At 33.4% G+C, this 17897-nt stretch overlaps 1 protein-coding gene and 1 non-coding gene across 2 annotated transcripts in view; both read right to left on the bottom strand.

Moving 5' to 3' along the window:
• Positions 1 to 3904: 3904 nt before the first annotated feature.
• The window catches only part of LOC106616274 (organic solute transporter alpha-like protein), a 37645-nt gene continuing 23652 nt past the window's right edge, over positions 3905 to 17897 (bottom strand). Inside the window, exons 2-6 of the mRNA XM_014232850.3 lie at positions 7850 to 8121; positions 7310 to 7791; positions 4726 to 4851; positions 4521 to 4647; positions 3905 to 4420 (exon numbers count right to left, since the gene is read on the bottom strand). Of these exons, the coding sequence (XP_014088325.2) occupies positions 4326 to 4420; positions 4521 to 4647; positions 4726 to 4851; positions 7310 to 7791; positions 7850 to 8027 (1008 nt within the window). The 5' untranslated portion in view covers positions 8028 to 8121 and the 3' untranslated portion in view covers positions 3905 to 4325. The remainder of the gene's footprint in view (positions 4421 to 4520; positions 4648 to 4725; positions 4852 to 7309; positions 7792 to 7849; positions 8122 to 17897) is intronic.
• Positions 4960 to 5032, bottom strand: TRNAM-CAU (transfer RNA methionine (anticodon CAU)). The gene has a single exon. It is a non-coding gene; the product is annotated as a tRNA-Met (tRNA).

Here is a 17897-nt window from a genome sequence, read left to right as displayed (position 1 = left end):
AATACCTACCCTGGAAGCCTGACGAAATTTGTTGTATGACATGTTTTCGTTTCAGTCGATAGATTTTTCTATCGGCCCTAAAGTTTTTAAAATATTTCATTATATTTTTCATATATTTTATGCTTTTCTAATATATGGCAATCCCCTCATATTTTTATTTATAACAATCTAAAATCCTGCATCGTTTTTTTTTTAATTCAGTAATTGAATGATTTTCAGCCTTCTTGATACTCCGCCACACATGCATAGGTCCTTTGCTTATTTAACCAGAAGTGTTTAACGAACCAGCGATCGCTTTCGCAACAAATACGCATTTTCAATCCCATTCACGCTACTAAATACATGTGTATATGTATATGTGTAATAACTTATGCATGTGTGTGTCTGTAGTATTTCAACAACTATGCGTGCATATTCTTGCTCATTTTAGGGCTTATCCCCTCTTTGATTTATTGATTGAAAATTCCATTTCCACTTTGAATTCCCGCGCAAAATAGGTCATTAGTGTCTTTGTGTGCGCAGAGAAGCATTTAAATTCATTTGGGCGCCTAAAAGCAGGCAAGCGGAACTAAATATTTGATATGAACAGCGAATTACTTGAATTGTTGATTTGTATACCCAATAAACCAAAAGGATCATGGTGGTTATTTGAAAAATATGTAGTAAAGAGAATATTATCAATGGGAGGGTGGCAGAAAACATTTTTGTTGAAAATAATATTTAATATATATTAATTTATAACAAAATCTGCTTACTTATTTACCGAGTCGCGATTTTTTAAATTTAGTTGTACTTTTTTCCAAAATTATTTTGAAAAACTTTTTTATACAATTTTATCGGATTAAGTGTTCTAAAAATTATTTTTTTTAGTGTAGTGATCGCTAACAAAACTCTCTCGTAAAAAAAGTTTTTCCGCGATATAATTTTCACTCTAATAATTAGCCTGATTCGTTTGGTTTAGTGCATGTTTTTAAATGCTCTCTCAACCGAATTGTATGTTCATTCTCAGCCGAGTGTGAAGCAATTTAATTTGTTTATGAAAGTGATATAGAATTTAGTTGGTTTTTTATGCATGTGCGAATATGCTTTAAAAGATAACTCATTATTTTATAGCTTTCCACATTAAATCGACAAAAGAAATGCAGATTAGATTCTCTAGCTTATTATAATTTTTTATTTGTTCATCTATAACAGTTTGAGTGCTAACATTGGGCATTCTTTGAAAAGACATTTCACTTATTGAATTGTGTATTTATAAATTACATTTAAATTACAAGTGGAAATTTTGATTAATTTTTCCAAATATAAAAGATTTTTTTTTGTGTTTGAAAATTTCTTGCAACAAAGATGGCAAACAAGTTGATAGCTTGCCCATATTATATTATATTATTTGAAATAAAAATTTACATGTCTTCAAAAGCACCCTTTGTATTTAATATCTAAGCAATTCTGCAAAAATTCGTACTTAAGAAGCTAACTTGAAGTGGAGGGTTAATCAATTAATGAAGTATTCCTTTAAAATTCCATGAACATTTCTTCACAGTTATAATACATTTAAAATACGAGTACATACATATAACTTAAGATTGTGTGTGAAATGGGTACACTGAGAAAAAAGTGAAGCTTATTATGGATTGGTATCAGAAGGTAAACACTTTTTTATTACTTTTATGAGTGTTTCAAACTTAACCGAAGAAAAAAGGGATTTCATTTAACACGTTTACGCGTCAATAACCTTGTTTCCATCAAAGCAATTATGAAAAGAATAGGCTATTTGGTAATATTAAAAAACAATTTCGCTCCGTCAGCAGCTAGACTCAATATAAATGGTGATTACTGCTATGTTGAGGATAACAACCCATAGCATTTTGCTTTAGTGGTTAAGGAATGGTTGTTATACAACGTGAAAATAGTGCAGCCGGATCTGCACCAGAGTTTAGACCTCAATCTCATTGAAGACTGCTTGTTAAAGACTACTCATACAAAGTATTAATTTTTCTTAAAGAGTGTTGTAATGTCAATAACTGCAAATGTTTTTTTTTTGTTTTGAAAATTGAGTAATTTTAGAATTTAAACCCAAAAACAAAGATTAATTGCTTTTTAACAATCAATAAAATGCCAAAAAAAACATGACATGAAAATATAACATATATGGCAAATATTATAAGGTTTTAAGTGAGCAAGTATTTTTTAAGCTCTTATAGCACCTGTGATATAATATTAGAAAACTGTTATACACAATTGAAACCTCTCAATCTCGTTGATGGTACAATATTTTTTAATTTCGTGGAACCTTAAATACTGTAATTAATAATGATGTTTTCAAAAAAGTCAATTTCGAATTTGAAGTTAAATATTTTCTTTTTTATTTGGGACTCAATCTGTCGAAAACGATTGCAATACACAGTCAATTATTATACAGTGCTTTTGATAATTTATTCCTTTGAACTGTTAATTTTTTTCATAAAATTACGACTTTAACAAACTCTACTCTTTATTTGAATAATTTATAAAAAAAAGTACTGAAAAGGAGATTCTTTCTGATTAAGTAATTGATATTTACATATTTATGTACATATATATAATATTTGGTTTACCAATAATTGCTGTTTTGAGCCACCTAGGGCACAGTTTGCACCGTAAATACGATTTCTCATAATATTTCAAAAGTTACCTCTTTTTATACTCTCGCAACCTGTTGCTACAGAGTATAATAGTTTTGTTCACCTAACGGGTGTTTGTATCACCTAAAACTAATCAAGTTAGATATAGGGTTATATATATATAAATGGTCAGGATGAAGAGACGAGTTGAAATCCGGGTGACTGTCTGTCCGTCCGTCCGTCTGTCCGTCCGTCCGTCTGTCCGTCCGTCCGTCCGTGCAAGCTCTAACTTGAGTAAAAATTGAGATATCTTTATGAAACTTGGTAGACATGTTTCTTGGTACCGTAAGATGGTTGGTATTGCAGATGGGCGTACTCGGACCACTGCCACGCCCACAAAACGCCATTAATCAAAAACAAATAACTTGCCATAACTAAGCTCCGCAATAAGATACAAGACTGTTATTTGGTACACAGGATCACATTAAGGAGGGGCATCTGCAGTTAAAACTTTTTTTTTAAAAGTGGGCGTGGTCCCGCCTCTAAAAGGTTTAATGTGCATATCTCCTAAACCGCTTATGCTATAATAACAAAATTCACTAGAAGCAAATGTTTTTAGCACTTCTATTGACGGTGTGAAAATAGTTGAAATCGGGTGGCAACTCCGCCCACTCCCCATATAACGGTACTGTTAAAAACTACTAAAAGCGCGATAAATCAAGCACTAAACACGCCAGAGACATTAAATTTTATCTCTGAGATGGTATAAATTGGCTTTATAGGAACCACGTTCAAAATTAGTCAGTGGGCGTGGCACAGCCCACTTTTAGGTGAAAACCCATATCTTGAGATCTGCTCAACCGATTTCAACCAAATTCGGAGCGTAACGTTCTTTTCATGTTTCTTTGTCATAGTGCGAAAATGGGCGAAATCGGATTACAACCACGCCTATTTTCCATGTGACACCATTTTAAATACCACTTGATTCTTTCACTTTCCACTATGCAAATCATGCAATAATGATTATATTGGCGTAAAACTTTGCGTGAATAATAAGTTTAAAGTATGCCACCTTGCGGCCAAAAATTGTCTAAATCGAACCAAAACTGTTCAAACCCCTAAGTACTAAATATGTGGACCCCAGTGCCTATAGTTGACCTTCTACCGAAAATATCAGTCAATCCACAAAGAAATCTCAAACGAGTATACCATTTGACTTTGCGAGAGTATAAAATGTTCGGTTACATCCGAACTTAGCCCTTCCTTACTTGTTTTAAAATATTTTTGAGTAAGACGCTATGTATGTATATGGATAATTATAGATTTATTTAATTTGTTTCACTCTAATATATTATGCACTATTTAAATATCTAAGTATGTTTATAAAAAGTTCTAATTAATTTTAGATTACAATATATTGAAATTATCTATTTATCACATTTTTTTTCATTATCATTTATATAATTAATGGTGCTGAAATTTGTTAATTATTATTTCAAAAAATTCGTGCTAAAATTTAACTTTTAAGCTACCTGGCCTGTAACAATTTACTAAACATTAACTAGAACTTACATTTAATAACATTAAGACTACTTTCACAAAATAAAAACTATATTTTATTAGCACTACTTTAAAGACCAAATAAGTACAAAGGTACGTATTTAAGTACATCACTTTAGTAATTAATTATAAAGTTAAGTATTTAGTTTAAGCAGCATGTCTTCAATTATCATCGACTATAACTGGAATTCTGTAAGCGCTCTGAGCGAATAGAGACACCAAAACCATTTCCACCAAGACCAAACTGTTAATGATGGCTGCAAAAGGAAGCAGGAATAGTAATGATTAGATAGTATTCTAATAATACATGTATGTATGTATATATTTTGTAATGATTTCCAAATTGTTAAAACTTACACTGCTTATAGATAATATGATTCATCGGGTAGTCGCCTCCCAGTAATAATTTATCCAACTGCTTGTCCAATATGAGATACTGCATCTTGCATAGCAACAAAATCAGCTGTAGCGCGAACATTTTTTTCTAAACAGCAATAATAATAAAATTACAGTTATTTATTACATTTGAAAATATAATTTAATCATCAAAAACTTAACTTACCGTTGTACTGTAATCCGAATGTAAATTATTCACCACACGCACTAGTATATTTAGACCCCATGAACCGAGTATAATGGAGGAAATGATGAATGGTAGAAAATAGTATTGTACATCGTGGAATAATGCCTGGAATTGAAAAATGTAAATAACATTCAACAAGTCTTATGTAGTTAAAATTATTATTGTAGAATAATATTATATATTATATTTCCAATAAAATCGAAAAAAAATTACTGCCCCGGGTGAGGCTCGAACTCACGACCTTAAGATTATGAGACTTACGCGCTGCCTACTGCGCCACCGAGGCTACATCATCGTCGCTGTCAAATGCCTTTTATATGCTCATCTACCAAAAACACTTTTTTGTTGTTTTTGCAGGACCAATAATAACAGTTATTGTTAGAATAATAATACACGCTGTTGTGGATTATTTAAATAGTCTAATGTACATATTTGTTTTTTTATTTACAGCATTGCTAGTGGCTGTTGTTGGGTTTCGGCATTATTTACCTAAATTGTTGGCGATAGACAATTACTACAACAAACAATTGGTGTGGCGCCTGTTTTTACTAGTTCTAATTGCTCTGTACCATAGATAGGATTTTACTATAATCCTAATAACAAGTAAGTTAAATACTATATTTTTATGGACCATACGTATGCATGATTACCTCGTTTTTTGGTAATTTAGCTATAACCACTAGTTTTATAATAATCGTGTTATTTTTTTTTTTCGTTTATACACTTTTTGCTTCAAATTTTCACGCTTCTCATTTAGAATAGTTTATTTAATGAACTTAATTTAAGTACATATACATATATAGCCCCAACCCGACTCCGAATTATAAACAATTTAAAAATAGATTTGAAAGTTTCAAATGTTTCCTTGATGGAGAAACTAATGACATCGTTGGGAGTTTTCTTAGAAATGCATCATTTTCCTCAGAGCGCTCTTCTATTAATGATTAATTTACTTCAGTGTTCTATCAACATTACAAATCATGACTTCGGGATGTAAGTCGAGAGAAAGAGAGCCGATACTTTAACTAAGGCTGGTCACATAGAGGTAGAAGCAGCAGAGGAAAGTATATGAACTAAATTATATTGCAAAAAAAAATATACTTTTTGGACTCGATGCTCAACTTAAATTTTACAAAAAACTAAGTAAGTTCCAAGATTTGGCTATATTCGAGCTAGGTTTTTAGTCTTTAAATTTATTGTTGTGCCTCACTAGTGGATTTATGAGAATAGTGATAGTAAGTGTAATTTTTAAATTGCCCATATTACGTAGCTTGCTTTTTCTACTTCGGTTGCAATCGGGCAATTCGCAGCTTTAATAAAAATTAAAAACTGAAATTTTTGGATTAATACAATACATACTTAGAATGTTTTGACATAGAAGCGCTATTGTGTTGTTTACAGTAACTTAAAATATTCATTTCGGGCACACAATGGAATTAAAACGCGAGCATTTTCGTACGATTATTTCTGAAAACTTTTCACGAGGATTAATTCAACAACAGTGCATCGATGAACTTAAATAAATTTGTAGCGATGAAGATCCATTAATTACCCGTGTGTATCGATGGTATAGTGAATTCCATACAGGTCGTAGATCACTCCAAGACGAATTTCGTTAAGGTCGTCCAAAAACCGTTGTGGACCGGAATCTATTGATGCCGTGTTCAAACTGATATTGCAAGATCGTCATGTGACCTATAGTGAGATTGAGACAACTATAGGCTTGAGTGGGACCAGCATACATGTAATATGGCATAAAAATTTGAAATAAAATTTGTTCACGTTAAATTCCACACAATTTGTCAATCGCAGAAATTGTGTGGTTCGTCGAGAGAAATGTTAAAAGATACGATAACGGTGCTTCGAAACACGTTTATGATATCGTGACAGGTGATGAGTGGTAGATTTCCACGTATGAGCCTGAAAGTAAACAGCAGTCGACTGAATGGTTGTTTCTAGATGAGCCGAATCCAACAAAAGTCGTTCGCGCACAAAGCACTTTCAAGCAAATGGTTCCCTGTTTTTTTGGAAAAGCTGGACATGTTGCAATCATACCACTAGAACAACGCAGAACAGTATATTCGGAGTGGTACACATTCATTTGTTTGTCAGTTGTCTTTCAAGAAACCAACCGCCGAAGATGCGTAACTCTTTATCACGTCAAAGCCAGTTCTCACACATAGACTAAAACTCAAAACATCGTTTTGAGGAGTCATCCACCGTACATTCATTATTTGGCACCAAATGACTTTTAGTCACATACGTAAAAAATTAAACTTAGAGGTCAACGTTTTTCGACACCTAAAGAGGCGGTTGATGCGTTCAGAACGGATGTTTTGGACATACCTCAATCAGAGTGGAAAAAGTGCGTGACAATTGGTTCAAACACAGATTGAAGTGGATTTAAAAAGCAATAAACGATTTTCGATTATTAATATTTGTCTAATCCCGAAATATAAAAGGCAACCCCGACTATGAATCTTATATATAAGTAGAGTTAACCCAATCCCACTACATACATATGTATATATGTATTTAATCGATATACGTTCATGTTACTCACCATATCATTATAGAAGATACCATTCAATACCAACATTATGCTGCCTTGTACGAATGGCATTTGATACACGAGACACCGCAATACCACAAATCGCCCCCTTGTGGGCGTCACGCCTGGTAAACATATGCAACAGCAACAACATGGAGGCGTCTTAATCGGTACAGCCATGCCCGCTGTCTCTTTAATAAAGCTGGTTTCAGAACCAATAAAATGACCACAGAGTTGATAGAAGAAGACGGCGCCGACCGTAAACGAAAGATGCATCACAGTGTGAAAGGTGAACCATAGCTTCGGAAAGAGTAGTGTGAGCAACGCTGCAAGACTGATGAGCGGGTACAAGGACACGAGTGCTATAGAAGGAATGAGCAGTGGCTTGCGTAGACGTTGCCGAAGTTTAGCCAAAGTCGTGAGAAAAATGGAAATGGTGAGCATAAATGTTAAGACGGAGACAAATATGCATAGTGTGACGAAAGGAGTGAGATCTACGGGAGAAAGAGAAAAAAATTATTTTTTAGTTAGAGAAATATTAGCACTACTCACTATTGTAGTATTCTGTTAATGTGGGATGTGTGAATATTCCGTTTTCATCATCGTATGTTAGATTGTTGAACTCTTCGCTATTTAATGCTGGCGACGCTAGTAGATCTCCATTACTGCTGCCGGCGAACGGCGTAGTGGAATCTATCGCTGTTGTGGATACTTCTGTGGTTGTGGACATTTTTCACACAGGTTTTCGCTTCTATTGACTTCACTAAAACAAATGTGTATTTATTCCGCTGGACCTCCAATCCTAACTAAGGCGTTTTATGAAGCTGTAAGAGAGTTGAACAAATATACAATTATAAATATTCATTGCCTATTGAGTTGGTAAACTGCTCTATGCTTGTAATACATTAGTCTAGCATTTAGTTTAAAACATTTTAAAATTAATTTATCACATTTTTTAACACTCAGGACAAACACAAAGGCTCTTCAACAATTTGTTTGCAGAAAAAATATTCTTTTATTGGATACCTTTTGAGTGTCATGTTATTAAAGGCGTACTTCAATCCATACACCTAAGTAAATAAAAATTACAAGTACTCATATATACTATGTGTACACTAAGGTGGGTCAAAAATATAATGTTTTTTTTTTCTTTGGAATGTTACTCTGAAAAGGCTCTCAAAGTATGAGCTTTAAAATTTATCGGGTTTTTATTAACTTCCCGCTAAGAAAATTGAAAATTTTCTAAAAATCGGGAAGATATTGGTTTCACCCCATTTTGCAAAAATCGAGTTCTCAACAGATCTCGACGTTTTGAGGGTCGAGGAAGCTTCCCCGAACATTTCTACGATGATGTCCGTATGTCTGTATGTATGTGTGGATGTATGTGTGTGTGTGTGGATGTATGTGACCCTCTTATAACTTTTAAACGGCTCAACCGATTTGAATAAACTAAACGGCATTCCAATGGGTTTCATTGCACTAGAATTTCGTGAGAGTTTGGACCAAATCGGACCAGTAGATTTTGAGAAATCTCAAAAATCGTTTTTTCCAATTTCCTCCAAACGACTTGACCGATCAACACCAAAAACTAATCAGTTCTAAACCTTGAAAAACACATCGTTTGCCGCAAACCGGGTCGAAATCGGTTGATTTACTTGCGAGATATTGAAAACGAAAAATTTCGAAGAGCTCAAAAGCAGTGAAAAAAGCGAAATTTGAACGTTAGCGTATGAAATTAGCGGGAAGTTGCAGGGATGGCCCTTGAGGCCAACCGTTTTCCACATTTTTTTTTTCTTATTATTAGATAGAAGATATGAATTTTTTTTCTGTTAATAAGACTGCAGTTTTGCATTAAGAAATAATCCATGCCAAATTAATTGAAAGTATCTCTTAAAATGGAAAAGTTGTCTATACAATTAATTTATTCCGATCGTTCAGTTTGTATGGCAGCTATATCTTATAATGGTCCGATATCGCTCGTTTCATCAAATGAGCAGCTTCTCGAATTTTAGATTGATATCTCAAAAATTGAGGGACTAATTCGCATATATACTGACAGACGGCCGGACAGACGGAGATGGTTAAATCGACCCAGCTCATCACGCTGATCATTTTTATATATACTTTATAAGGTCTCTGAAGTTTCTTTATGGTGTTATGAACATCGTGGTAAACTTAATACTATTAATAATATTATATATCCTGTTCAGGGTATAAAAAAGGTAAGGTTTTTTAAGGTTAGCATCGAGAGAAAATCGTTAAATTTACCGGATCCAAGTAATAAGATGCATTTACGGACAAAAACAAAAAAAAATCTACAAAATTACTTTGGAAGACCTTAAAATGAGGTTGATCAAGAAAACTAACACTCGAAAGATATCAAAGGTAGTTTTGGACATATGCGAGTCGTTCAGTAATGTTGTGGTAAGCAAATACTCTGCGCAAAGTGAGTGTCGCGATATCATGAATTCAATTCAAATAAACCGATAACAAAATTGCATGAGTTGGACTTCGTATTCCTTCTGCATCCACTGTATTGTCCAGACGACTTATTTCCAGCTACTTATTTTTCTCTTACACCGTAAGAGAATCTTCACTGGAAATAAATTTAATAGCAATGCAAGGTAATCATTGAAGCTGAGGCCTATATTTATAAAGCTAAAGGCAAATCGTAGATTTGTAAAAATAGCTTGGAAAAGTTGAAGCATCATTAAAATCGGTGTATAGTTCTCTATAGTTATAATAATATCGAATTTTGCCTAAGTGATGTACTTTTCTTTAGAACTAGTTCGGCTATTTTGCCATACGTGCTACGAGTATAACATAAATACCTAAACGAAGGTCAAGTGTACTCACTTCGCGGTAATAAGTATAATTTTCACAGACGTATGCAATATTTCCGACCGCCACTGTTCTCCATATGTAAACGACTACATTTTGAGGGCCATAGATATGACACATGGGAGTATATCATTTGCCACTTCTCCAAAACAAATTTGCTGAATTCATTCAGCTGTGAGTGCTTGTAAAAAGAGTTGATACAATACACTAGAAATAATATTTATTCCATTAAGTGCTTTAACAACATGGGTAGACCTTGTTGCAATAGTTATATCTATGTTAGCCACATATAATATTATATTATATATTATATCAAATGTCAAAGCAAGTTTAAATTGTCACAACGAAATAAGTGGATTTTCAAAGAAATCGTTTTAGCAAAACATATTTAACTATAATAACAGTTATTTCAATGTTCAGAATAATCAACGCCTTTGAATTAAATAATTTTAAATGCATACATATGTACATATGCTTCTATCTTCCAAGTGCACTTGATTAAAAGTTTTCTTTGCGAATCAAGCAAATTTAGTAAGACAACATAAAACTTATTTCTAGAAATACAAATAATGCTCAATTCTTCCAAGTTTCCATATGATGCATAAATTTAATTTAAATCCCATGGAACTCTATCAAGCATTAAAATGCAATGAATAGGATGTTTGTGGTGTACTCGGCATGTCAAACGTGAGTGAGAGTGTTTTCGGTGGAATCGATTATGCTAAACATATGTACATACATTCGTACATACAAAAGGGAGACAATCGATCATTGATTGCTTTTGAGATAATATAATGCATGCCTGTACTATACATATGTACTATACCATATTTATATATACACTTGTCTATTTCTGTGCATAAAAATGCACACCATATTTCAAAGACGAGAGAGATTTTGTGAATATTTTATTTTAGCCTTAGCCACACTAAGCTTCAACTTACAAAATTTATTCAAACAAGATTTGAAATATTTTTCAATATATGTGCATATAACATATATGTAAATAATACTAAGTATTTCAGAGTGCCTGCACTGAGTTGAACTCTGAATTTTTTGTATGTTTAATAAAAATATCAACTAACAAAGGGACAGTGGCGCCATCTAGAAGTTCATACATCCATGTATTTCAAACTTTAAGCCGAAATTCACGTATAACGTTTATTTATTAGTTCTTGGAGTTCATTTAAGGATTAAGGAGGAGCTTAAGACTCCATCGCATGAGAATCGGTTCCATATTATCGGAACTGTCTCAAGTTTTTATTCAGGAAACAGCTGTCAATACGGCAATCTTTTATGAAACTAAAAATGAGTATTTGGAATAAAAGTTTATATAAATAAAAAATGAGTATTGTACCACACAAATATGAAATATCCCTATATACCTAAATCAAGGCGATACTAAATATATTATTCTATAATATATTCTATGATGTAAGGAATGTTGACCTGTCTCCATCTGTAAATCTGAACGTAATGGATGTATGGTATATGCAAAAAAAGCGAGATTAGGATCTTGCATAGCTTATATACTGATAAAATTAACTTCAACTTATAGATCTGCAAAACATATCAAGAATTATCCTCACTATACATGACGACATTCGATTGCCATTAATCCGATTAAGCTCATTGTGAAATGTGAATTTTCTATGACTATAACAGGAACAGCAACTATAACAGGAATTCAATTTAAGTAAATAGAAAAAATATCATAATATATTTTGTTAAGAAGCGCAACCTGCTAATATAGAGTAAGTACCAGGGACCCAGGGAAGGAACTGTTATATTTCTTTGATAAATATCTCAGCATAATTACATTAAACTGAGAGATTCAGCTTTTCCACTTTTAGTGAGTGATTAGAAAATTATTTTTAAATAAAGGAAAAATTGTCTATAACTCTATAACATCGTGCTACTGAAGTGCAACTTCTCTAGCAATAATAATAATAATAACCCAACGATTACCCTCCTCTCGCCCAACCGACGCGAGGGGCGCAATCCGCATACGTGCGGAATTAGCCGAGTTAGAAAAGACAAAAGAGTTTTTTAAGTGTTGAGATTTAAAACTGCTCAGCTACAGAAACAAAAATTTCAACAGCTAAAATTTATTGTTACAATATAATAAGTTGTTACATTTTCATTCATTAAGAGAAAACAATAAAGTCTTTTTAATTTTGAAAAGTGAGTCAGATAAGTAAAATGTGCTGGAATGAGAATTAAAATCATGACATATACGGCGGAATGGCTTGTTTAGTTGAGAATTCGATCTACGGGATTTTAGCAGTAAAGGTCTAAACTGCCTCGAAAGGTGAACCGGGATATTAAATTTAATTTCAGACAGGAGAAAAGAATTGCAAACTGTTCCATTCAAAATTTTCATTAAGAATATTATGCCAAGCATTTCCCTACGACTAGAAAGTGTAGGTAGATTAATAAGTTTTAAACGAATAGTGTATGGAGTTAGACTTACCCTAGAATCCCATCGGAAATGCGCTAAGGCGAAAAGTAAAAATTGTTTTTGTTTGTTTTAAATATGGAATTCAATAAAAATAGGAATACATTTTATAGAAACAAAGAGTTGAAAACAGTAAAAACAGATTGTATACATTATTTCTGCGATTATATCCTAGAAATTACATGACTGTTATGAGGTTACTGCTACTGAAAATATTTCGGTGTAAATTAATTACCTTTCATTTAATAACAATATATATTTACTTCAATAAATTGTGCAATATATATCTATTTTTTCAAAAGGGTAGCTTCACTTGTTGAAAATTTGTACATCAGACAGAAATCATGCTAAAGATTGAATTCCTATTTAGTTTGATGTCCATGTTACAGTAATTCATTGAATTGAAATATTTATAAAGATGGCACCTCTTCACAGCATATAGCCTGAACTTTGAGCATCTCTCTGATCTTTGATCTTGAAATTATTTTTTTTAACTTGTACGATATTTAACTTTAAAAAATTTCAAAAGGGTGGCAATCTTCTAACTAGTTTACTTAAAACCATTTGAGCATTACATCGAAAAGTTATCAGTATGATAAATATTGCATTAGTAATCTCAAAATAATTGAACCTGTGACGGGATTTTGTTTAGTTACACTATTTCGTTGCACCCATGTGATTTTAAAATCATGCCTTACAAAAATATTCTTATATTAAAATACTGGTTCACTTACCAAATTATGTAATTGAAAAATAATTAGTAATTTGCGCTAAATAACTGTAATTATGACATAAAAATAAGTTTTAAAATCAATTATTTCACGTGAGTGACTGACAAAAAGTGCCATCAATTCCATAAATGTGTTGGTAATCTGATACGGACAAATTACTTGTTAATTGCTCATTAACTTTTTTAGGTAAACATCACCAACAAATGAATGGTAAATGATTTAATTTTTTTCGACTTTTTATATAATTTTAAATTCCGTCAAAACCGGTGCAGAGATAATCGGCAGCAGAACCCCGGTACGCGGTGGCATTGCCTCTTCGCTTATCAGTAATCATAGCCACTCAAGTGGCATTAAAGCGCTGTCATTTGATAAGCGGAGAAGCAGGCAAAAAAGCATAGAAATCATAAGCGTCGGCAATATTCATTAATTACCGCTATTTGTAGTTGTCACTTCAGTGACAAATGTCGGGGCAAATGGACCGAGCAAACTGGTCATTGCGTTTTACATGCAAGCGGCAGCAAGTACTTAAGCATTTAAGCATTTGGCAATATGTCAGCCCTGAAATGCGTCTAAGCTGTTGAATGGAAACATCAAAAGCGAATTAAAAAGAAAAAACGTTCTTCAAATTATAAAATTCATGGTCATTTGATAGAAATGTCTTTTATGATATCAACTAAAATTCAAAACATCATTTAAAGAAAATGTCGCAATTAGCTGAAAATAAAAGCAATATTAAAAGTCAATTGAAAGATGTCAGCTAAGTTGCCATAAAGGTTTGCGCCAATTAAACGTCACTGAACACCGTTGTTCGACTTTGGCCAGCGTGTGACGTTGAAGCAAACCAGTTCACTGCCGATTGGGCGAAAAAAAGCTACAAAGGGAACGAAAAAAATTATAAACTATATGAAAACGCTTATTGTTTGCAGCATACTTATGTAATATCTATGTTAGCGCCAGCGAGTGAGTGACCGCGAGTTGTGTAAAATTTTGGAAGATTTTTGTGGTAGTTAACCACTGTTATATGTGGAAATACAATAAAATGAAAAGGAATGGCAGCACTTTTAATTAGCGATTTGTTGCGCAATGCGTGACCTTTGAAATTACTATAAATGCGCCTAAGTTTTGAATGCACGCGAGAAAGGTAGTACGCGAACTGTGTAAAATATTTAAATGATTGCAAGAGATTGGAATTTGTAGATTCGGTCAAGGCTTCAATTGGTTTACTTTTATAGGCGGATTTTGAAAAGTGTTAAATTTTTTAACATATTTTTCCTTCAATAATCTGCAGGTCTTAAAAGTAGCGTTATTATAATTTCAAGTAATTTCCTAGCAAAAACTATCTAACATTCCAAAATATTAGGTAAAGTAAAAAGTTCGTTCGGTTTTTTATCGATTTTTTAAAAGATTATAACTTTGTGTACATTTGGCCGATTTAAATATGCGCCGTTTTGTTCGTAAACTTGTTGCCAACGAGATGCAAACTTCATTATACCCCTCCCGTAGAAGACTGCGTCCCTATTGCCAAAAAACTCGGAGAGCCAATTTTCACAGGCCTCTCTTGAGGCCAACTTCTCACCATTAAGCAAAAGCCATGGACAGGAAAAGATGGTAATCACTTGGTGCCAGGTCCGGACTATAAGGTGGGTGCATTAGAACCTCCCATCCGAGCTCCAGGAGCTTCTGGCGAGTCACCAAAGACGTGTGTGGCCTGGCGTTGTCTTGATGGAACACAATTCGGCCTCTGTTGATCCAATATGGCCTATTCTGGATGAGTGCTGCCTTCAAGCGGTCCAGTTGTTGGCAGTAGAGGGCCGAATTGAGCGTTTGACCATAGGGAAGCAGCTCGCAGTAAATGATTCCTTGCCCATCCACCAAACACACAGCAAAACCTTCCTGGCCGTCAATCAGGTCTTGGCCACCATCTGGGCCGCTTCCTCGAGCTTTGACAACGACCGTTTGCGCTCGATGTTGTCATAAGTGACCCATTTTTCATCGCCAGTCATAATCCGCTTCAGAAACGGGTCGATTTGGTTGCGATTCAGCAGCGATTTGCAGATGGAAATTCGGTCCATCATGTTTGTGGCGTTAGTTCGTGTGACACCCAAACATCGAGCTCCTTTTTGAATCCAAGGTTATGAAAATGGTTCCAAACGGTTTTCTGGCTTATCTTTAGTTCCTCAGAAATTAAATAAGTGCTCACGTGATGGTCTGTTTCCACTATTTCCATAATTTTATCGCAATTTTCGACGACAGGCCTCCCGACGCGTGGTACATCTTTGACATCGAAATTACCGGAACGGAACCTAGCAAATCACTTTTGTGCTACACGTTGGTTTACAGTATCGGGCCCTTAAACTAAATTAATGTTTTCAGCCGTTTTGGCTGCTTTTTCGCTTTGATCGAAGAAAAATTGTAAAATATTGCGAATTTTCTCTTTGTTGGTCTCCATCTTTGACGAGCGCTCACAACGAACTGAGTAAATCAATCGAAAAACTGTCAAAAACAAACTTTTAGCGCGAATAAACACGTTTTCAGCGCCGTATAGTATGACATGATGCAGCACGTAACACTAGTACTATGGACAATAACGCCATCTCTTAGATAAAATCCGAACGAACTTTTTACTTGACCTAATATTATTTCATTTGGCATTGATTAACTACTGTAATACTGAAACTATTCTGGAGACGAAAGCAATGGTAAAGAATTACACTAGAACCGAACCGAAGAGACCGCCCAGCTAATAGTGTACTTATATATAATATTACTTAGAGACATTTCGCTATCCCCTCTCAGCAATGGGAGCCTTACAGTCAAGTTGAGCTTCAGACGACCAATGAAATTCTATATTTGTGGCTCGAGGCTAATGTATTGTCTGTATGGGGTCACATTAGGGTAAGCCAAAAACTAAATTATCGAATATATGAAAAAGATATCCCTGAAAGAAAAAAGGTTTAGCTTAATTTTAAAAGGTGTCGGCAGGCATTCAAAGTTGCCCATTTACATAAATAAGACCTAAAAGATCGGGTGTCAATAAAAAACAGCATATTTTTTTACCGTTTTTGATAAAATTTGATTTGTGAATTCTTGGGTAAGCTAAAATTTCCTAAAAATCTACCTCGGTGAATTTTTTTCTCAATTCATATGTTTGTTTATTTACCAAACATATAAGCAAGGTTTAAAGCCAAAATAATAGCCCTTGGCCGGATAAATTCCGTTTCAATTTCGATACCATGGAACCAGAATTCGTGAGTAGTGATTGATCCTGTGTATGTTCAGTACATTTGGGAAGCTACCGAGTCTCCACTAATTGCTAAAATCAAACTTATAACTAACTATATATATTATAAACTAATGAAGCTAATAACTATAGTATAAATATATAATATATACACATATTTATATGGTATTTTGAAATAGTGGAATCATCTTAGGCATCCTTCTACAAGTACCTTGTATACCTACTTCACTCAGGTTTGCCGTAAAGAGATTTCACGATATAGTCGCAATGTCAGAACGAGATATTATAGAATAAGCTTTCAGAAAAGATATTTCTTATCTATATATTCTATGTTATTTACAATACAATATTTTCTGTATTAAAGGAAATTTAGTTTAAAATCATTTGATCATTTCGAAAATGTATTAATATTAAACAAATTCGTTTAAAATAATTGCTGGAATCTACACTCGGTAAACATATGGTTTTCATAATTGTCGGCACTAGACTTGACTTCAGTATTTTGTAGCTAGATCTTTACTCCATATTATATGTAAATTTACAGCCCTGAGAAAATTGGTACAAAGGATGTGACATTTCATTAAGAACAGTAAAAATAATACAACTTCTTTGGGGTAATAAGTTAGACCTTCAATAATTAACACGAAACACGGTGTTGGTAGTGAACTAGGGGCTGTAATAAATTAAGCAGCAATTAGAAAAATAAATTCAACTTTCAAGCGCTCACTAAAAAATTTGTTAATACTTTTGATTATGATACATTTTCGAGGATGTAAAACTTTTGTTCGTTATAAAGTTTCGTAGTGTGTCCAATTTTTTAGTCTCGATTGTATCTAATTAACGCGCTAGTCTGCTACACATAATTTTTGTAAATCGTATGCAATTAAATTGATTATAATTAAGCAAAAACTTTTTGCAAACATCAATGCTCTCAAGAGTCCCAACAACTAACTACCATATATAACGGTGAATATATACACGATAAAGATGTTTGTGAGGTATTTGTTCAAATTAATAGGCACACAATAACAAAATTTGCAAAACGACGACCAAAAATCCGCCTTCCCAGGTAACATAGCTACTTACTTAACTAATTTAAAGTTGTTTTTGTTGGAAATTGTTATCAAATTAGCGAGTAAATATTTGTATTTGCTTAAATATTGGCATTAAAAAGCTTAATTGCTGCTAGCAGTTAGATGTGCTCACACTTAGAAGTTCAATAAAAATTAACAAATAATTAAGTATTAAAATTAATTCAATATAAATAAGTAAAAACGTTTTTCTAATAAAATTAACTCAATTGCGTTGATATTATTGAAATTACACTTG

The sequence above is a fragment of the Bactrocera oleae genome, chromosome 6 (genome assembly GCF_042242935.1).
Source record: "Bactrocera oleae isolate idBacOlea1 chromosome 6, idBacOlea1, whole genome shotgun sequence".
NCBI classification, from domain to species: domain Eukaryota; kingdom Metazoa; phylum Arthropoda; class Insecta; order Diptera; family Tephritidae; genus Bactrocera; species Bactrocera oleae.
The sequence above is the reverse complement of the archived record's forward strand: the minus strand, read 5'-3'. Positions and strand labels throughout refer to the sequence as shown.